Raw genomic sequence first — 22,541 nt, forward strand, 5'->3', positions numbered from 1 at the left:
ACAGATTAATTAATTTCCAAAACAGTACTTTGTTGCAGCCTTTGCCAGCACAGTGATTATTGGAACAATCTCAAAAACACCTTATTTTGCTACTTTATTTTCAGCATAGGACTTCTGGTCTTGCATACAGATGCACATGTTTATTCATGAGCACCTGTCTACCACAGACGCGTGGATGATGAATGCTAAAAACAGTTAAAGATACCCTAATATCTGGCACTCTGAGCCCTTACCACTGGCACCCATGAATATGACAGTGATGAAAAGACAAAAACAAACACTGAAGTTTCCTCTGGAGACAGCAGATGCTATAGTACACAGAACGTTGAAATGTTTTTTTTGCCATTTCTTCCCCTCACCTTTAATGTGAGGACACTAGCCCAGGCCATCAGAAAGTATCTGCTACCACTGGTCAGATAAACGGTCCGCATCTTTCAGGGTCCATGGACAAATGTTCTCATTTCCCATCTCATGTTAGTGCACAAGCTTTAAACAGTGCGAGCCTGTAAAGCTCTCCCTCTTCATCATGTCTGAGGTGCACACTCAAAGGTCCTTGGCACTGCATCCTCAGCTGTACACTGAGAGCAGCTGATGTGTTTGGCAGAATGAACGTTGAGAGAGAAGCCATCAGCAGTGCTCTAATCAGCCTTAAGTCTTGATTAGGCACAGGACCCCTGCAGTTCAAAAACCCACACCCACTATCAGGGCCCAAAACTCTGAGCACTCTCTTCTGATCTTTACCCAGAGACATAGAGAAAAGAGCAAAAGAAAGGAAGAAAGAAACAGGAATAGCCACTGTCATGTCAGTCTTCCGCTCTAGAGCCCAAAGGTCATCACATGCATATCTCCTCAAAGACCAAAAAGCTTAGAAGGGTTATTTCTTTGAACAGCACTAAGAGTACTGTTCCAATTTACTGAACCATGAGCGGAGTGGGTGCCTGAATAACCACTGGTTTTTCTGCCATCATCTGGTGTCTTGCTCTTGTCCTCCTGTGGTGCAGCTCAGGCCAAGGGCACCTCAATTTCACTGTGTTGTCAGAAGCTATCTCTCCAGAGTAAAGAAAATGTTTTCTCAGAGCTAAAACACAGTTCTGCACCCTACTCTCAGTCCAGAACAGCCACTATCACACCAGACCCTAACACAGGTACAGACACACTCATGAGCTCAAGCTCTTCTCTCTCAATCAACTTGGTGTCGGAAGGTCAGGCTTGGACTTTTAGCCAGTGTTCTGACTTGTCTGAGAGGGACAAACTTGACCATCACTCACTCTCACAACCTATCCTAACTTCATTTCTCCGTCCCAGTCAATATGGCTACTGCCTCATTCCCCTCCACTTCACCAACGCTTTCACTGCAGACATCAGCTCTAGCAGTCTCGTTTCCCTTTGCTTCTATAGGTAATTTAGCACTGCAGATCTATGTAAATAGAAAAATGAATGTGTTTTGGGCAAGGTTCAGGCCACTTTTTCACATACAACAAAGGGCTAGTGTGTGATTTTTAATGTAGTAGACTTGTTGGAAGATTATATTTGTATTTAAGATTGTATTAACACAATGTTATAGTCTACAGCTTTGTTTGGAATAGCTCAATAACCCATCTCTGTCAACATTAGGGCATGCAAGCGAACTTCAAATTTAGCAGTACCATTCAGGACTGTTCGGGCCAGGTCTCCAAGTATGTGTCGAGTTTGGGCTTTTGTTACATGTCCATGCTAACCTCTAGCGTACATGTATGAGCTGCACTCACAAAGTCTTGCCGGATGTCATTGAAGTCTTTGCCGTATTTCTCCAGTGCTTCCTCAAACAGGTTGGCCTCTGAGGAGCTCCACTCCTCCATCTCATCCCTGCAGAGCACAGGTCCCCCCTGAGGGACCAGAACGCTGAGCGCACTTGACAAGTCATAGCCATGTCGGTGCAGCGTGTCCATTGCATGGAACTATAGAAAGAAGGAGAGAATGGAAAGATAGATACAGTGAAAATTAATGGGATCTGCCTGCTATTTTGGAAAAGGGTAGAAGAGCTGCAAGACAGGGTGCTGTTGAGGCTGGTACCAGTGTGATGTCCCGCGATGCTGCTGCAGCACTCATGTGTAAACTGGGCTGTCTGACAGAGCTGCTGCAGTCCAACGCTCGAGCAAACGTGCCTACCGCCCTTCACACAAAAAAATACAACCATCAATATAAACTCTAATCTACCACACAATATACCAACCATAATTGGCAACACAGTGACACTCAGTATCGGCATTAAGATCAGAGTTTATAAGTAAAAGCATACTTTTTCTACCACATAAAGCTTCACAGTTAAGCCGGAAACCTCACTGTAAAGAGACATGATCGGCATTCATATTTATTACGAATACTTGTTGCAATGGTAGGCAGAAGCAACTACTGCAGCATGCATATATTTTACAAATATATAAGCAGATGTGCTACTGTTGCTTAAAGTAATAAAATTAAGTGGCAACTTTAGTGGAACATAATTTTAATACGACAATACAACCAAAATAAACCCAGAATGCTAATCCATACCGAGCTACCACCAAGAACTGGTCTATCTGCTTATTGGTCAGAGGGCATTCCGGGTCCCACATCTTCACCTCCAGCTTGGACTGGTCTCTGTCATCTGCTTCCCCTGATTTGAAGAAAAGAAAAAAGTTTAATTTACTCATTTCATATCTCAGGAAATATCAGGTGACTGCCCGTACAAGATAAAACAATACAGCACAGTAACAGCTTTTATCACACAATGTTGAGTCATTTTTCATTCAAAGCACTTAGATCAATCATTACAGTGAGAATTGAAGCACATTTTCTTGTTAGGAGGGGTTACAATCAAAGCTGTCAGCGTGATAACGGTGGCCCAGTATTAGTTTTAACTTCTCAAATCCCAATCAACTCTAATCTAAAGGACTTGGCAAATAAATTATAATTGGGAAGAGGCTGAGGAAATACTCTCACGGGTAATAACTGGTAGGTTTGTTGGGGGCAGAGCACTCATTATTTACTTCACAAAAGAACTGTAGGTGTGTGGAACCGCCTGCAGCACAAGGCCCATATTAGCCAGTGGAGTTCAATATATCTATAGTCACCAAGGCAACAGGGCAAATTAATTATTTAGGAATGATGTGCTTCTATAAAATGGCATTAAAATTATTCGTTTTGTTGAAGTCATCACCATCCTGAAACTTAACAAGAATACAAAATTTAATGGACGATGAGACTCACAGGCTGCATGCATCACCAAGTTAAGCAGCAGCATCGCCAATTAAAGTGTTCCACATTTTAAAAACGGAAAATTTAATGAACTGTTTCTTTTTCTGTTCTGCACTGTTTTTCAGTAAATCTTTAGAATCAGCCACTTTCTATGATAAAGCAGACATTTCCCGAACACCACTGAGCAGAGCGAAACACCACAGATTTTCAACTTAAACCATAACTGAGTGGGTCAGTCACACTCTATCTCCCACAGAAACGAACACAACAAGTCTCAGCATCCCAAGTGTTACAACGCATAACAATCAAGACATATAATCCAGACAATCATTTCTGTTCCAGCATTTGTAGGTAGCATCCTGCTGAAGCAGAGCCATGGCTACACAGGCAGTCCTCCTATTCGAAGAAAGGAAGTATGTTTCGAATACAAGTCAGTCAATTTCTTCCAGTAAATCAAACAACCACACAGAACCACAAGATGATGTCAGATGTACTACACTCTTCTTTACACCTGGTTGATGCAACCAAACACAGTTTTCTTCAATTCCACAGTGAAATTATTCGGATTCCAGATACCACTGCAGGACTCATAACAAATGGGACATGTCAAGGCAGGCAGTAAAGGGCCTACTGATACAGCAATGAAAACTTCCAAAGTGTACAAATAGCACCAAATAGCAGTGAAGGAGAAAGTTAAAAAAAAAACAAAAAAACACAGCCATTATTAAAAGGTAGCGCTTCCACAAGTACAAATCACTCTCACCTCTATAGTACTGCCTGCAACACTGAATAAAGCTCATCAATTAAGGGCAAAATCTTATTGGTTTAATTAGTTAGCATCAAATCACTGCAAAATTGCATTTAATTTTACATTTCAAACAACATCGGCATCTGTCCACAACTCCCACATCAGTGCATCTCTTGAGTAAGAAGCAGGGATGCTCAAAGCTCAAAGCACGGTTTTTGACAAAAGACTACGAATCAATTCTTAATTTTAATACTGTCAAGTGTGCAAACTTATTCAAAGGCATTATACACAAAATGGGCTGTAAAGTTGATGTTTAATAGGAGAGGCCAAGAGTTGTTAAGATCTTTGCACAGGGGGATATAATCGGTTAAAAAGTATGCATGTTTAGAGTGGGGAGGTGAAGTCAAAGACTGACAGAAGAGCAATTTCACACTTGACTGATTGTAGCTGCTGATACTGTAATCTACACTGTTCCTTTTGTGATGCACTAGTGGCCACAAATCAAGCTTATCATGACATTTTGCAGTAGCAAATACACAGCGCCACCCTTAAACCCTCGCTGTGAGAGCAAGGAAAGAAGTTACAGAACCCAAACCTAGGAAGTAGAAATCATCTTTCATCAAGTGCATTATGCAGAGACTCTCACCTGAATAAACAGAGGTTATAGTTCAGTCTAAAACCAGACCCTTCTTTTTACACATACATACAAACATATACACATATATATATATATATATATATATATATATATATATATATATATATATATATATATAAAAAAGGATTAATCGAAATAGAAAAAAAAATGACACAAAGTTGAAAGCACAGAACTATACATTCACAGACATGGATGGAGAAGTGCAGGGTTGGACTGAGTGTGTACTCTGCTCACCTTCCTGTAGCATATCAGGGACATCAGCCTGAAAGCGGGGGCCAACACGGATCTCCCCCTTGTCTGCCAGCAGAGTCTTCTGTGTGGGGTCGTACACCAGCGAGTAGAAAAAGGTGTCCTGAAAGAGCGAGAGAGCATGTGAGGGAGCCCGAGACGAGGGAGGAAAGACAAACCAAAAAAAAAAACCACACACACACACACAATAGCAGAGTTGGTTTGATATGTACAGTTGCCTATGAAAGCTGTTAAGCTATTAAATCCAAAACATGGTTGCTTAAATTATCCCATTAGAAATGCATTTAAGTCAGTTTACTCTTTTAAATGCAAATAAATGTAAATTGTGCAACAACAACAACAACAACAAGTACTCAGGTACCTCTTTGTCCAGATAGGAGAGCACAGATTCAGTCTCATTCAGGAGGGCAACGCTGCACTTCCCCCTAAAAAAGAAAAAATAAACCACATAAACCAGTTTTCACAACTTCGGACCGACACGTGCCCTGCACTTCTCTACACAGCGCCATCCCCCCCGGATGCCCTCACTGCAGGCCCCAGCATAGCAGGTGGGAAGGAGTGCACAATTACTGAAGAAAGTGTGAGTGTGTGAAAGAGACAGGATCATAGTAGAAAAGGTGAGAAAAAATAAAGAGGTGAGAGGTGATATGGGAAAGGGTGAGACATGGGAAAATAAGCACAGATGGGAGAATGGAGCGTGAAAAGAAACATAAGGGCCACCAGGTAATATTGTCAGACAACACAAGGACAAAGGGGTGAGCCTCTATTCTGCTTCTCCAGTGAAGTGTGTATCCATGGGTGTTGCCTGTATGTCTGCAGTAGAGAAATGTGTATGTAATGGCATTGTGGGTTTTTGTCTTCCATGAGATGTCTAGAATCCCACATAGCAGTCAGTGGCCTGCCACGATGACTCAATTCCACGCCCAAACCCCCCCACCCCCCACACACACAGAACAACAAGAAAAAACAGAGTGCCATTTCCCTTTCTTTAGAGGGCAATACCAATCTGGGAGCACACAGCAGGTCTCAGCTAACCTCACACAGCTCACTCTGACTGCCTTTTAATTAAAAGCTCAGACCTAGCTCCATGCCACTAATGCATTTATCACTAGAGCCTCAAAGGAACCTTCTACACAATGCCAGTGGTGCTGCTTGCTTGTAGCTGGGGAGGCCATAGGTGTCGGGTTAACACTGACAGTTTAGCTCAGCTGGCCCAAATTTAAATCGCAGCAACTCCTCCACTCAGTGGCCATATGCTCATGATGTACATAGTCTCTAGAAGCGAGCTGATGTGTTTACCTGATGTGTGTGGCAGGGAGCGATTCGTACTGGCGAGACAGAAAGAGCTCTCTGTGTCGGAGCTGGTGTTTCTGTTTCTCGCTGAGCTCTGGCTCTGAAGGGCTCTCCTTCTCTTCCTCCAAATCTTCTGCACACACAAAAGCATAGCATTAAAACAGTGCCACATACATAGTTCATTCATCATTAGGTATTAAAGAGAGAGCTTCACCATGAAAGAGCAGCAGTACAGGCAGCCAATGCAGACAATGTAATCAAAACACAAAATCACAGACCATTACATAAAACCATCCAAACATCCATTTTAAATGGAGATCTGAAACTCATTCATTCCACAAAGTGAATATGTAAGATATATGTTATGAGGAACCCAGAAACATCTGTTATACTGCACCATCAGATTCACCTGTATTACAAGCAAAAAGCCAAAAAGTTATTAAAGCTCCTTGAGCATGCTTATACTCATGGCCAGTGATGACAGTACTGCATTAGGCAATCAAATAATCCGACTGGAGGCAAAGCAACACAGTTATGAACACAAGTCATTGGCTGGTCTTTGCCTGATCTGGTGGCACCATGGACATCAGTATAGTTTCAAGTATAATGAGCGTCTATCACCGTTTATCGAGACTGAAAGTGAACTATGCCAGTATGTCCAAATATAGCGGAGTTAACCTGTAGTGAAAACATTAGCCCATTAAGTTTAGTTCCAAAGGCAAAACATCTTGAGCAAAACTTAAATGAGGCACGGTTTTAAATATAGCATTTGAAAAAAAAGCTTTCCAGAAGACGTACTCAGATTGGCTTGTCAACGACAATTCTTAAGCAGTTCTAGGCCCCTGAAGCAAGGATTAGGAAACCCCAGCAAGCAATTACGCCTGTCTGGTATTAGCAACTCTAAAGATCACAGGACTCATGCAGACATACAGAGATTCTCGACATGGGCTGAGAATACAGCACAACACGCACACATACACACAACATATACTAGGCATGTGCAGGTAGCAGAATACTCTTATTCAGATAGCCATTGTGTCGGTTTATGTTTGTTCTCAAATCAGCTTCAGAGTTTATAAATAAAATTAAAAGAAAGTCACTGATAGAAAACGTGCTGCTATTTTTTTTTCTGTAGGTACATCTGCTGACTGTACACGAGCTGAGACATCACATTATGTTTAAAAGCTATGTTCATATATCTAAATCTTAGCTTGCATGATTAAAATCAATAAATGAACAACATTTCTAAGCCTGCAGTAAAACATATCTTGCGAGCATCATATATACTCACCGAGCACTTTATTAGGAACACTATACTAGAAGGGCCTCCCTTTGCCCTCTAAACATTCTCAATTCTTTGTGGCATGAATTCCACCAGATGCTGGAAACATTACTTTGAGATTCTGGTCCATGTTGACATGACTGCATCATGCAGTTTTCTGCACATTTTTACAGGAGCACTTTAATGCTGTGAATCTTCCATTCTACCACATCCCAAAGGTGTTCGCTTGGATTCAAATCCGATGATTGGTAAGGCCACTAAAGAACACTGAATTCATTGTCATGTTCATGAAATGAGTTTGAGATGTCTTTTGCTTTGTAACATGGTCCATTATCATACTGGAAGCCAACAGCATCAATACTCAAATAGGCTATGGCATACAAGCTATGATTGATTGCTATTAACAAGCCCAAAGTGTACATTCCCAACGCCCTTACATCACCTCCATCATCCTGGTCTATTGACACAAGGCAGGTTGGGTCCATGCATTCATGCAGTCTGACCCTACTATTTGTGCCTCAGCAGAAATCAAAATTCATCAGAGCATGCTATGTTTTTCAAGTCTTCAACTGTCCAGTTTCAGTCAGACTGTGCCCACTGCAGCCGGAACCTGACGTGGTTCTGCTGTTGTAGCCCATCCTCCTCAGGGCTCGACGTCTTGTGCATTCTGAGATGCTTTACTGCTCACCATAATTGTACAGAGTGGTTATCGGAGTTCTTCTGTCAGGTTGAAGCAGTCTGGCCATTCGCAGTTGACTTCTCTCATCAACAAGGCGTTTCCAACCACAGAACTGTCGTTACCTGAATTTTCTTTCCTTTACTGCAACATTTTGAGAAAACTCTAGAGACTATCGTGTGCGAAAATCCCAGGAAATCAGCAGTCAAGCTTTTGGACCGTATCTGTATGATTTTATGCACTGCACTGATGCCACATGATATGCAAATTAGATAACTACATGAGTGAGCAGTTGTACAGGTGTTCCTAATAAAGCGTTTAGTGAGTGTGTATACACACACATATTGCCTGACTGTCTGTATGACACACTTATAGACAGGATAGCACTAAAGCATACTCTTCATTAAAACACATGCTCATACACTACCACCAAACACCACTTAATTTCACGCAATCTCACTCACTTGCATGCTTATCTGCCAGCTGGATGAGGCTCTGTGAGATGTCCCTTCTTCTGTAGAAACAGACCACCTTCGCCTCCACATTGCCGCTCGCTGTCTGAAAACAGCAAGAGAGACAGGGTCACCATCAGGTCGCCACATCACACTTTAAATACATGCTGTCTGGTCTCCTAAACCAACTTCATTAATATAGAAACACAGACTGCAGACTACCATGTAAAATTCACCAGTACAGAGAAGATGGTGACAAATTATTGCTGAAAAATAAGATGACGACATACTACAAAGAACCATGTAAGTTAAGGTACATTCAGAGACAGGAAATTAGCATCACTCAGGACCATAAAGGAAGCAATTTAAAAAGTCAATACATCAATATAAACAAAACACAGAACAGGCATTTGTTAATAAGGTCATCTAATAAGCCATACTGCTTGCTGCCGCAGTAGGCTTTACAGACCAAGCTGTCTGGGGACTCCCTTTGAAGTTGTTGTCAACAGAAAGCATAATGAAGCAAATATGCTTTACGCAAGTCGCATAACAATTTTTTTTTCAAACTGGATTGCCCTTTTGCATGGATAATTAAGTACCATTTCTCTCCCTTAAACAGACCAAGCAAGATAGGATCTATACATTGCACATGCTGCCTATCAGAACTGGGCAGTATGTGCAATGTATAAATGTGTATACACCAGCATTTGTGCCTGCTCAAAATATTAGCACACAGATCAGTTAGTAATGGGGATCAATGACACTCCCCAGACCGTCTGGTCTTGTATAGTACAGTCTGGTGTAGTACAGTCTACAGTCTGGCAGCAGTTTGAGGCAAACTGGTCTGTTATAAAAGCTTGTATAATGTTTGACTACGTCTTTCACACATTTGATTTCAAAACTCACACAGTTTGGTGACTGCATTATTGCCTAATGAGAATGACCATGTCCACACCGCCTTCTGTAGCCAGATAATCAAAGCCTGATCAATCAAAAAAGATGACCTGTGACTTTACCTATTAAAACCAAGGCCATCATAACACTGTGGACGATTTGTGACGTCTGTTTGAATGCAGAATTGCCCAAGCAAAACCACAGTAACAGCCTGCAAATGTCAGCTAATTAAATTTGCCGTACAAGTGAATCATTAGTTTTGACAGACATGCCAGAAGCTAAGTCACACCAAGAACAAGTGGACGGACCGACTCGCTAAACTGGACAATTCATGACAATGGCATAGAATCCATACCTTTTTTTTTTAATTTGTGAATCTATTTTTATAAAATGCTATCTTATTCATTGATGAACAATTCTTTAGTAGGGGATCCTGCATTGATATCACTTTAAAAAGAAAAAAAAAGAGATTAGGAAAAAAAAGATTGACCATGGTAGTGGACAGTATGCTAACTAGATGCACTACTGAAATCAATCTATTAAGAGGTCAGAACTAGTTACCAGTGCTTTTTAAGGTAATTTTTGTGAACTGGGCATAGCTGTTCAACCACAGAATGGCTGTGGAATTTATTCAAAATACAAGAAAAAAATCTATTTGAATGAAATAATTATACTGTATCTATACAGCTACAGGCAATGCACAGGTGTGCGCCACATAACCTCTGTTGCCATGTGAACAACGGTTTTAACACCTGCTACCGTGTATCATGTTACAGAGATTTCTGAGACAAACATCAATACACAATGGGGAAAAATGTCCAAATCTCATCAGGATCTAATTTGAAAACTGACACTCATTAGGAATAAAAAGAAAACGAGTACAGTATGCTGGCATTTAAGGCATGATTATTGCTGATCATTTTAATAAAGACATTCAAAAAGATTACTCAAAAAGACTGTGACTCTCGCTTTCGCTGTGTCCTAAACAATATACAAAGCAGGACTTCTACAAATCTAATCCAAAGTATTCCTCAAACCTATTTTTCTCAACACATAAAGGAAGTGTTCACTAAAAAAAACATAATTGATCAGCCATGAACATTTGGTGTCCAGAGTTTGCTTCCTTAGTTTTATGCTGTGGTTACAAGACTAATATAAGAGAAATATATGTCACTAAAAAGGTGAAAAGCTTCCATTCATGTTAGCTTTGTAGCTCCAATGCAAAACTAAAGAAGCAAGCTTTGCACACTAAACAAATCTTGACTGATCAGCAATGTTTGAGCCCATGGTAAAACTGTGTAAATCTGATTTTTCGGTAAACGATTCATTTAAATTTGCATCTGGTTTGCAAAACAAAAGGAAGCTGCTCTGAGCTGTCAAATCAATCATTTGTGAGGCCCATTTAAAGTTCATGTTGCTACCTTTTAATACTTTCTACATCTCGTTTCTACGTTTCTGACCAGTTCTTACACAGATTTGAGATATATAAAGACACCCTGGTCATTTTCCCCAGTGATGTGCTGGCCTGCTTTCCATTTGTCCTTTTAGTTTTCACTCCTCTGCCAAAAACGCCCTACAACAGCTCTCACTCTCCCACAGAACTGTACCTTATTCAATTCCTCTATTCTCCGGATCAGATATGGGTTGCTTGAAGAATTCTCAAAAAAGACATAATCTGCAACAAAAAAAAGATGGCATTTCATTTTGCACGGCTTGCTTGTCAATCCAAAAAGCAAAATCATAACATTAGGTAGTACCTGTAAACAGAAAAAAAAATTGTACAGAAAATAGTTATTTACAGCTGATACAACACTGCTCCTCACAGCACAGTACAGTAAACATGACACACTTACAGCTTCGGAACTCACATGACAGACTTCAGCAAAAGAGCACAATACATTTTTCCTACAATCGTAACTGAAGCTGCACGTGAATCATGAAAACTCCAGAGTGCACAGTGCACAATCAGGACTTTGTGGACAAGCAGGTAATAAATCAGACGTACAAACTGGGTTTGGGGATATGAACGACCAGACAAAAACTGTCTATTTCGTCCTTCTCGACGATGAATTCTTCTTAATAGCTGCTCTCATTTTGACACCTATAAACCCGATGGCGCGAATGAGAGCAGAGTTATTTATGGTACAACCACCAGCCTGACTCTATGTTTGACTGTAAGCGACCTTTATGCTAACAGGCCCTTCAATCACATTCTGATGCACTGAGTCTGGTAGAAAGCACTGCAATTTAATACACAAATTAGCTAGCTCACTGTAAGAGTTTAGAGCCCAAACATGAGTACAAACGGAACAGAGTTTGTCCCATTTCAGCTTCGTTTTCTCCTGCTACAGCTTAACCGACGCCATTGAAACAATGTCGGCCAGCCTGACACAACCAGCTAATCTACTACCTTGTAGCCGGCTAATTGCACTAAACGGTGATGCCAAAATATTAAGCCAAAATTAAACAGCTAAAATGAGTACGTGGGGCAAAAATGCGGACTGTTGTGCAAACATGGTAACGTAAGCAACAATAAATGTCCAAGTAAATTCAGTAACGTCAAATAAAATCAATAATGTTTGTTCGGTGGTTAATGTTAACGATACGGCGAGGTGAGCACGGTGGCTGTAAAATGCTAACTTAACTTAGCTTGAGGATCCATAACTAATGGACGTGTGCCAAACCGAAGAGAAATGGCCACAAAGATATACTTCGTCGTTGAACAAAAAAAAAATCACACCACTCATTACTCAAACAGAATGCGCTTCGGTAGAAGAAGGGTGGATTTATGAGGAAAGTTGTTTTTTTATGCACTATCGCCATCCGTTTGATAGCCAGATTAGCTGATTGAGGTGTTTCTGATAAGGCTAGCGAGCGTTGCTATGCTAGCTCTCCCGCTAGCATGCTACTGCGGCTAACAGAGTTTAGAGGCCTGACCCACATCAATCCCCAAAATATTTTCCCCCAGATCCACATTACCGACCGCTTTCAAAATATTCTTGTGCCTGTCCGCCTCTGTGAAGTACTCGGTTATTCGAGTTCAGCTTAAGTAACGTTAAAAGTTCGCCACAAAAAGTGAGAGCTGACCGTGTTTTGGCTAACAGAAATACCAGACTGACATACCTCCGACCCGGTACATGTTGGCCGCCATTTCTGCCCTCCCGGAGTGTTAAAAACCAAACCATAAACTATAAAAATAATAATAAATAACTGACTAAAACGTTTGTTTTTTAATACTAGTAAAAGCAATATAGGCTGCAGTAGAAGTGGGGGTGACCCTCGAGAGGAGCGGGAGACCACTTTCTGTTTTTCCCCCTTTTTTTCTGTGTTTTTGTTGAGGAGCCCCCCTCCTAAGATTCACAGTACAATACGGTAACTCAGAGGAGAGGGAGGGAGGGAGAGGAGCTTCCTCATGAGGGAGGGAAGAGGAGAGTGGAGGGAGGGATGGAAAAAACAAGCGAGTGAGAGACTCAGAGAAACAAGTCGATAGGTTTGGAACAAACCACGCTGTGTCTAGGAGCGATTCAGCGACAATTCATGAAGCAGGAATTACATTTAAAAAAACATATGTAGTCGAGACGTGCGGATCTGTTCCGCAAACGATTAACACTTATTTTAAGGGAACCTGCACAAAATGCACACCTGGCACTCTGTGTTTTGGTTTTGAATGAGGATTTTAAAAATGGAGGAAAATACATTTAAATGCATTTAAAAACCCTAATTTGGCAGGCTGTGGCGCACAGAAGACACTGGTCTCGCTCTAATAATGATTATTGTCTACACTCTGTCGGTAAAGAGGACAGAAGAAAAATAAAGGCTGCGTTAGCAAACTTGTTCAACGAAATTTAACCCAAAACTCATTAAGTCAGAGAAGAAGAGATGGGCAATATCACTAATGTTTACTTAAGTAATACCATTACTAAAATTCCAAACCATCCAGTTACTTTTAAAGGTCTTATTATGCACTTAAAAAGGGGAATTATTCTACATCTACAGTGAAGCTCGGTAAACGCAGATGTATTATGATATATTTGATGATATATTTGAAAGTCTTTATATTAACTAAACTTTCCAGTCAAAGCCTGTTTCAGCCCATTCAACTTGCTATAAAAGCGTGCTCCTCAAGACATAACAGGTGTTAAAATGATCAAAACAACCTAATGTTAGGCTAATAACACGAATGCTTGAGTGTATGTTCCTTTCCTGCAAACTCATTTCCGACTTTTTTATGTTTACTTCATTGCTAGTGTCTGTTTTCACTTTTTACAAGTACGTTAAAATTACTGGTTAAAGAAAAAAAAAACTTCGACTTCTATATTGTTACGTAAGGATCGATCGTTAAAATGAAACAGAACCAGAGGTATCAATACAGTATCGATCAGCCCTCCCCTGCGGAAAAGCACCAGCGTGGCCGGCCACGCGTGCGTAACAGTGCGCAACGGGACTGGAGTCTCGCCGGCGTGACATCACCGCGCGAACTGCCCCTTCAGGGGGGCTGGAGTTCAGACGGGGAGGCAACTCGCAGCAGCTAGTTGTGCTGCTCCTCCTGGCAGCAAACTCGCAGCAGCGGCTTCAGCTCCTCGTTCTGGGATAGGCACGGACAAACACAGCCACAGCAGCGCGTGCAGGCGCCTCCCGCGCAACGCAGCGCGCAAACTGCGCTCTCCAGATTGCGCAAAAAATGAGCTATGCTTGGCCAAAACAGTTTGCGCTTTTTCACCTAAAAACAGGTGAATAGCTATTGCACCCCGCTCCTCCTCCCCTCCTCCCCCTTTCCTCCCCCTTCTCCTCCTCCTCGTGGAGCAGAAGATGAAGTTTGGCAAGAACATCTGTATCCTGAACGTCGGCGGCACTAAGTATGCCTTCACCCGGGAGGTGATCCGGGACTTTCCGCTGCGTCGGGTGAGCCGGCTGCACAGCTGCTCGTCCGAGAAGGAGGTGCTGGAGGTGTGCGACGACTACGACCGCGAGAGAAACGAGTTTTTCTTCGACAGACACTCGGAGGCGTTCGTCTTCATCATGCTGTACGTGCGCTCCGGGAAGCTGCGCTTCGTGCCGCGGATGTGCGAGCTGTCCTTCTACAACGAGATGCTCTACTGGGGTCTCGAGAGCTCGCACCTGGAGTTCTGCTGCCAGCGGCGCCTGGACGACAGGATGTCCGACACATACACGTGCTTCTCCGAGGAGGAGCTGATGGGCGCGGACGAAGAAGAGGCCCGGCGCGCGGAGGCGGCGGAGGACGAGGCGGAGGAGACGCGCTCCTGGCTGGCCAGGATGAGGAGGACCTTCGAGGAGCCCGCGTCCTCCGTGGCCGCGCAGGTGCTCGCCTCCGTCTCCGTCATCTTCGTCATCATTTCCATGGTCATCCTGTGCGCGAGCACGCTGCCCGACTGGGACACGGCGAAAAATAACACGGTGGAGGAGCACAGGTGAGGAGCAGAGAGCATAGGAGTATACGACATGAGTGCGAGCGTGTGTTGGCTGGGTGCTTGGAAGTTTTTGCTTTGGGTAGTTTGCAGCATGGCGCCTGCCATCCACACTTTTATTTCCAAAATACATAATGATGCCGAGACTCTTGCTGAATAACAGGCAACGAGTCAAGTTCCAGAAAGTGTTCATTGCTTTATTGAACAAATAATACAAGCATGAAGTAGAGCTGTGTGATGATCTGGGCCCCTCTGCCTTAGTTAGTTAACAGCGTGGCACCTGCTGACCATTCATATTCATTGACAAAACGTTCAGTTTAGCCACCGCTGAGCATGAATGTGAGGTAGCCTAATGATAATGCTGCAGCAGATTCAACGTCTCAAAGTCTTCATTCTGTATTTAATAATCCTGATTTAAGTGACGTGACCACTTCACTTAAACGGTGCCCTCTCAGCCATATGGTCCAATCAGTGAGAGCGCTTTAGGCTCCTTTTACTGGAAGACACGCGTTTGGTTTCTGTGTTCATCCTGAGAGAGGAGCAGTCAATGCAGCCCATAATCTGGACATGAAGTGTTATGGCGAATCGTAAGATGCAACAGCCGCCTTGGAAGAGAACCTCTCTCTCTCTCTTTCTCTCTCTCTCTCTCTCTCTCTCTCTCTCTCTCATGTCTCGTTTTTGTGTCCATGTTTGTGCCCCAGATTATGATATGTTCTGGTTTATTTTACAGACTCCCACACTTTCATCTTTCCCCTCCCCTCCTCTGCTTCCCCGAGGTGACGAACTGTATAAAACACATACAACGTGAAGTCCATTTTCTGAGCTTCAGATGAACTAAATGCATTACAGAGAATAAAAGTTCACTTTACTCCCAATTCAGTCTGTGTGTCTGCAGGAGAGCTGAAAGCTGCTGGAAGCCCAGTAGCTAACCGCGGGGGATTTTGTTTATTAATCAACTTGCACAATGTTTTCGACTCTAATGTGTAGTTCATACGTCACAATCTTAGGAAGAATAACGGGCCAGTTTTAAATTCAGCCTGCAGTCATTTACGACACTGGGAAACGATCTGGACGATTCGATTTGCCATTACTCATTTTTTTCAGAGCCTGTTTGAGGAAGGGCTTCATTGTGCTGCTGCACAGGAACAACAAACTGTAAAGTCTACATCATCTGTAAGAGCTGATAGACAGTATTAGCCTGAGTCCAGGCAGTAAAAGGTTTGTTTCTGATCGTAATGAAGTCTCTGTCCGATAGGGGTCACTGCAAATCGTTTTTGAGAAACCGTGATATGATAATAGATAAACTAACAGAATCAGAAAAAAAAGATTACTGGTGCTTGAAACACTACATTAGAAAGCGTATTATGTATGTATATTTGTATACCAATTATATATATATATATATATATATATATATATATATATATATATATATATATAATTGGTATACAAATATATATATATATATATATATATATATATATATATATATATATATATGCAAAAGCATCCCTTGTCAAAATACGCATTTTGCTGATTTTCCAAGTAAAGAGAAGTTGACATGTTATGACATGTTTCTACAAATCTATATTCAAGATTACCATTTATTTATCTGAATTTAATATTTAAAAATAACTAAAAATAAAATGTGACGTGTGCAAAATTTAGACACCCTTTCATTTGATTGTATGTGTGTGTGTGTGCGTGCAAGTCGGAGAATACTCTTACAAAAATAATAGATGAAGTATAAATAAATATAACATTTTTCATTATTTATTGCATCCGCCATCCATTCAAGATTCTTCTTTTCAGTTTTTAAAAGAAATCTGCAGGGATGCTGTACCACTCATCCAAAGTTCAGTCTTACACACTAGAGAAGATGGTTCTTTAAGGGTTCTTTAATAAAGAAAATGGTTCTACATAGCACCAAAAAGGGTTCTTCTATTGTTACAAGCTTGACATCGTAACAATAGAAGAATGCTTTTTGGTGCTAGATAGAAATCTTTTCAAAAAGATCTACAGCACATTGTCCAACAATCTGAAGAACCTTTTAACGATGCAAAGAACCCTTTAGTCATGCAACGGGTTCTTTGAGTGTTCATGGTTCTATAGAGAACAATTTTCTTTACTAAAGAACACTTAAAGAACCATCTTTTTAAAGAATGTAGACATTGGTGGCATTATTCGCTTATTTGCAGTCCAGGTAATCCCAAACACATTCAGTGATGTTGAGATTTGCAAAGCTTCTTTTTTGTCTATTTCCTTTTGTGAATAATGGCTTTTTGCACATCCTTTCATCCTTCTATAGTGCTGAGTTGTATTCTTACAAGGGAGGATGGATGAAAACAGATTTTTTTATCTGCATCTGATTTTTTTTTGCCTTTGACATTCATTTTCTTTCTCATCCCTTATGCACATAGATATGCACATATCCCTTCAGAAATATCTCCTGATTAACTTGTTCTTAAAGGTCGTTTTGACTAGGAAGTAAGTAAATGAAGGTTGGGCTCTGACTTTTGCACAGTACTGTATATATTTTTACACACACATATATTTATAAAGGGTAGTGAAAGCATCGTCTCCATCAAGGAAAGCAAACACGTGCTTTTTGTTTGTTTGAGAAATGCATTTGAGTTACAGCAGCATTAGTGCTAATCCGCGGAGCTGGTGCCATTGTTATGGTTTCTTCTTCTATTTTTGTGCCCATTACTTGCCCATTTATCAGCCATCATCAAATGAACCATCACTGTAGCTCATCACAACATGCTAATTGATCCGGCTAAAAAAGGGCAGAGGAAGGCGTTGATGTCAGGCTGAATCCATGAAGCAAAGTAACAGTATTTTTTATGTTTTTAAATGATAAACAAGATCTGCGTTTCCAGACCATTTTACTAGTTTATCTGACGTATAGTCCAAGATGAAATCAAATGTTACCCTTTTCATTGGCTGATGTTTCTCCTTCATTATTTCCAGCCCTACAGTTGCTGGCAAATGTCTCTTTCTACCGGTGTCTGTGGAAATGTTTATGTGTCCTCATGCTTATATCTTGTGCATTCTGATTCCATTTCCTTCACAGAGGTCAGGTATGTGTCAATGTATGTTTATGAGGAGCTAGAAAGGGAATAAATTAGAGACATCGAGGTTTGTCATGCATGGGATTCAGAATACTGCCAAAATGCCAGAGACAGAGTAATGAGTTCTAAACACATAATCTGTATGCTCAGCCGGAATAATTCATGATGACATAGATATACCAAACACTATAAACATTGGCCCTTATAATCTCTTAGTTGTGACGTGTGATAAGGAGGATAGATTTTGTTGATGTTCTGTCTTCAGTCAGATCTTATAAAATGTGTTGTTTGTTTTTCTGTTGCTCTGGCATTTGTGAGCAGACTTAAACACACTCTTTGTGAAAACACCATTACCACACGTCCCCCCTTTTCCACAGTAAGGCTCGGCGTTGCTCTCCCTTCAGTGCACCATTCCACCCTGCTGCTGGTCTCTGTCCTTTGTCCTGTGTTTTGTTCCGCAGTTTATGTCAACAGTCCAACGATCAGTAAATTTGTTTAGTTTGAAAGTCTGAAATGTCAGAAACTCCACATGCTGCTAATTGAGTTCTAATAAGCTAATAATTCAGCAAAAATATCCCTTGAGCAGCATCAACCTTTCCTGCTGTTAAGCTGCCCAAGACCCACAGACTGTCAAACAACTATTTACATTATCTGCATGAAACCATTTATACTTCTTAAAGTTTAATAGAAGGTAATCAGATTGCATGGACGCATTCTAAACACTATAAACGTGTATAATAAGTCAAAAAGTCAGAAATCACTCAAATATTTGTAGGACAATTTCCCAGACATAGACTGCAGTGCCAATGGGGAATCATCACTGCAAATACTTCTTACTGTAAGCTAAAGCTTAAAGGGGAATTCCACCCATTTTTCAGAATTGCATAACGAAGCGAGTAAGATGTAAACAAAGTCATTCAGAGTGGTTTGATGTGAGTTGCATGGTTCTATAGAAGCTTAGTCAGCATTATTTTACGGTGGTGGTGATAGGCACCAGATAGGAACCAGACATAAGAATGAAATGGATACAAATATGCAGCCTGTTGTGTGCATGATACATGATTTCACAAAAGTTTAAATTAAGGCTTCAGCCTAAAATCTTTTTTTTTTATCTCTTTATTGCAGAGAGGTACATACAAAATGTAGCAAGGGCCTTTAGGCCTTTAGTACCCAAAGAAAACTTATGTTTATTATAGTCATCTCTACTTACTTTTATCAACATTACCTATAACAACATGGAACATGTGTAGTTTGACTGGTCATTTTGGATAGTAAACAAAATGGCTATATTTGCATTGCAGACACTGTGACCCCTGGTTCCTATCACCTCCACTGTAAAGAAATCTGAGTCAGTAGGTTTCTCTACAGTGCACCATTTAACATCAGACCTCCCTCAGTATCTGCATCTCAACTATTGAATTGCAGAGAAATGTAGAACAATTGATGTAATTCCCCTTTAATCTAAGTCTGGGAAACTGGCCCCCACACTTATCTCACTGATCTCATTGTCATTATGTATTAGATAAAAGGGTGTGCACACATCACTGGCACACCCATTGGTGCTACACAGTCATAGTGATAGTTTACTCACTTTGTGTCTTTTGCCCCCCACTCTTCTCTTTCTCAGGATCATTGAAGCAGTATGCATTGGCTGGTTCACTGCCGAGTGCATAGTGCGTTTCATTGTCTCACGGGACAAGTGTGAGTTTGTGCGCCGACCCCTGAACATCATTGACCTTCTGGCCATCACACCTTACTACGTGTCAGCTGCCATGACGGCCCTGACAGGGGAGAACCCGCAGCTGCAGCGGGCAGGAGTCACCCTGCGTGTGCTGCGGATGATGCGCATCTTCTGGCTCATTAAGTTAGCGCGGCACTTCCTGGGTCTGCAGACGCTGGGGCTGACACTGCGCAGGTGCTACCGCGAGATGGTCATGCTCCTGGTGTTTGTGTGCGTCGCCATGGCAATCTTCAGTGCCCTGGCCCAGCTCCTGGAGCATGGACTGGACCTGGAGACCAGCAACGAGGACTACGCCAGCATCCCGGCGGCCTGTTGGTGGGTTATTATCTCCATGACGACTGTCGGCTATGGAGACATGTATCCCATCACCATGCCGGGGCGCGTGCTGGGTGGCGTGTGTGTCGTGAGTGGCATTGTGCTCCTGGCTCTCCCTATTACCTTTATCTACCACAGCTTTGTGCAGTGCTACCACGAGCTCAAATTCCGCTCAGCACGCTGCGTGCGAAGTCTCTCCGCTGAGTTTCTCAACTGACTGTCAGTTATTGATTTCTCCAGGACCACTCAGGTCCTCAGCCCAACTCCATTACCCATCACCTGGCCTCTCTTCTTCTGTGCCTTTGTTTTAAAACCTTGAACAGCCTCCTGAATTATAAGCTAAGCTACATAGAGTAAGGAATGCTACTATTTCTGCTATGGAAATGGCTCCTTTCAAATGCAGCATCTCCACATTTTTGACCCTTCTGAATATAAATGATAAAAATTACCTCTAAAAACTGGAATGCATATGCTTTCTCCATCATGGAAGCAACAGGAGAAAAACGAGAAAAAATTTCCAAGCACACAAAACGATCACAGTCCAAAGGAACTATACAATGCTTGCCAATGTTTGTATTGTAACCCTGCACAGATGAAAACCAATGAACCTGATCCAAAGAGACAGCATTTCCCGTGTTTGGTGGCGTTCAAAAAGGACAACTGTGGCAACAGCCGGCACCAGATGGCATGGCTGTCTATAAGGGGTGCCTGGCAAGGTTTTCAGGTCTTGACTGTTCTCCAGACCATAGCCGGCCTTTCCTCAAGCGCCCTGGTCTGGCTTCACATGCAGAAACACTCTGTTCCCATGGAGAGATTTCTCCGGCTCGTTAGATCATTAATTCAGTTCAATTTGGCTTTGAAAGCTCTCCAAATATGAAGGGCAAAAAGCAAAGGAGGAGAGAGAAGGGCCTAAAGGAAATGGTAGAAATACAGAAATAAAATATTTGAAGAGGCAGATGGGAGCGTAGTGGAAAGAATTTGAAAATACAGCTGAGCGTAGACCTGGTGGAAACAGTTGGGCATTAAATGTTTATCCTTTCATGTAAGCAAAATGCAGCTGTGTAATTGAAAATAAATCTCGGTCGGTGCAGTCATATTCTGAAGGTTCACTTCCCTAAGTCCTAGAAACAAAACATCAGCTGTTCTGCTACACAGGGATGGAGCCACCACCTGGAGCCTATATCTCTGGGAATATGAGTGCGCAAACCAAGAGGTGTTAACTAAATTGATTAGCAAACACCTCACCCACACACTCAGCAGTAGGAGGGCTGTCACTCTCCTCCTCCTTCACTGTAAGCAGAGCGAGCACAAAAGCGAGTCGCTCTCCTTCACTGGATGGGCTCCTTGTGTGTTCAGTGGTTTAGTAATTCTGAATGAGGTATAATAACATTCAGCAACCCAGCCAAGCAAAGCTTATGATTATGAGTCACAACACATTTTTAGGGCAGTACGAGTAGAAAGCAATTAAAAACGTTTAATCAAAAGATTGCATCTGTAGATTTGTTTACTTGATGATATTATCAAACACATTGTGAGAAGGAAATCTAAGAATGAGTGCCTCAAGAAGTGTATTCTCTTCTTAATGCCACATGTAGTGGTTCGTGTTTAGCATTAACTCTCATACTTATGCAGGAAACCCTTATCAGTGTTGTACAGTAGCTTGGTGAGTGATGACATAATACAATGTAACTAATATGAATTGTAAAACTGAAACTGGAGAAAAGGTTTGTCCTGCATCAGTATGGTGCAGTAAATGTTAAGCATTCCCACCACATTCCATCTTTTCATATTACAGGCTGCTTTATAACTGTGAAGCTATGAGTATTGCAAAAGTGTAATTAAATGCTTTCTGTGGCTGCTTATGTAGATAATCACAGGTAAAAATGAAATTATAACTTTGCTGCATAAAAAAATATGTGTATACATGTCTTTTACCAATCAAAACATTTGTACAAATATTTTATATTTAGGAAACATTTTTGGCAGGCTTTACTGTAAAATATTTAAACATAAAAGAAAATAAAGTGATGCTTAATGATTTGTATGATATATGTCAGTTCTTCCACTTTCTGCTTTGACCTTAGACACTTAAACAACTCCCACTGGGGATGAGCATTTTATCCACATGATTAATGTGACAGGCCTTCTAGGACAAAAATAGAAACGTATGAACATTCCAGTGTAGTGTATGTGTTACAGTTCATATTATTAGTGAATATGTGCATACCTGCAAACCATTTTAAGCATAAAATCAACATACTCAACAATACAATTAATAATACAGTGGATATGATTAGTTAGACGTTAGTGTTCATTTAAGACAGCGTTTGCTGTGCAATTTATTACAGAAATTCATGAATTGCAAAACATATGGAAATATTTTAAGTAACAAATGTAAACAATATTTATTTAAATAGATGTAATATATAATATACAATATATTTAGATGTCACTTGCCAAACATTAATATCATCCACATCTAAACCTATAACATGCATGTAGGTCTTTATATGAAAA

General features: G+C 41.3%; 2 protein-coding genes across 4 annotated transcripts in view; one reads left to right on the forward strand and one right to left on the reverse strand.

The window, feature by feature from the left end:
• Window positions 1-12,848, reverse strand: part of mta3 (metastasis associated 1 family, member 3) — a 28,231-nt gene extending 15,383 nt beyond the window's left edge. For both annotated transcript variants that reach the window (XM_036572411.1, XM_036572412.1), the window contains exons 1-9: window positions 12,592-12,848; window positions 11,076-11,143; window positions 8,587-8,680; window positions 6,171-6,297; window positions 5,233-5,296; window positions 4,857-4,974; window positions 2,533-2,635; window positions 2,053-2,152; window positions 1,749-1,937 (exon numbers count right to left, since the gene is read on the reverse strand). In XM_036572411.1, coding sequence (XP_036428304.1) covers window positions 1,749-1,937; window positions 2,053-2,152; window positions 2,533-2,635; window positions 4,857-4,974; window positions 5,233-5,296; window positions 6,171-6,297; window positions 8,587-8,680; window positions 11,076-11,143; window positions 12,592-12,619 — 891 coding nt within the window. In that variant the 5' untranslated portion in view covers window positions 12,620-12,848. The remainder of the gene's footprint in view (window positions 1-1,748; window positions 1,938-2,052; window positions 2,153-2,532; window positions 2,636-4,856; window positions 4,975-5,232; window positions 5,297-6,170; window positions 6,298-8,586; window positions 8,681-11,075; window positions 11,144-12,591) is intronic.
• Window positions 12,849-14,277: 1,429 nt separating this feature from the next.
• On the forward strand, window positions 14,278-21,908 carry kcng3 (potassium voltage-gated channel, subfamily G, member 3). Of its 2 annotated transcripts, XM_036571705.1 has the most exons (3): window positions 14,278-14,897; window positions 19,322-19,324; window positions 19,596-21,908. In XM_036571705.1, exons 1-3 carry the CDS (start codon window positions 14,278-14,280, stop codon window positions 20,239-20,241), a joined length of 1,269 nt encoding a protein of 422 aa, XP_036427598.1. In that variant the 3' UTR covers window positions 20,242-21,908. The 2 variants fall into 2 exon arrangements, with proteins under 2 accessions (XP_036427598.1, XP_036427597.1); XM_036571704.1 differs by lacking the exon at window positions 19,322-19,324.
• The last annotated feature ends 633 nt before the right edge of the window (window positions 21,909-22,541 follow it).

This window comes from Colossoma macropomum, unplaced genomic scaffold (genome assembly GCF_904425465.1).
Source record: "Colossoma macropomum unplaced genomic scaffold, Colossoma_macropomum, whole genome shotgun sequence".
Lineage (NCBI taxonomy): Eukaryota > Metazoa > Chordata > Actinopteri > Characiformes > Serrasalmidae > Colossoma > Colossoma macropomum.

Coding starts and splice junctions, on each gene's coding strand:
- kcng3 (XM_036571705.1), top strand. CDS start 14,278: ATGAAGTTTGGCAAGAACATCTGTATCCTGAACGTCGGCGGCACTAAG.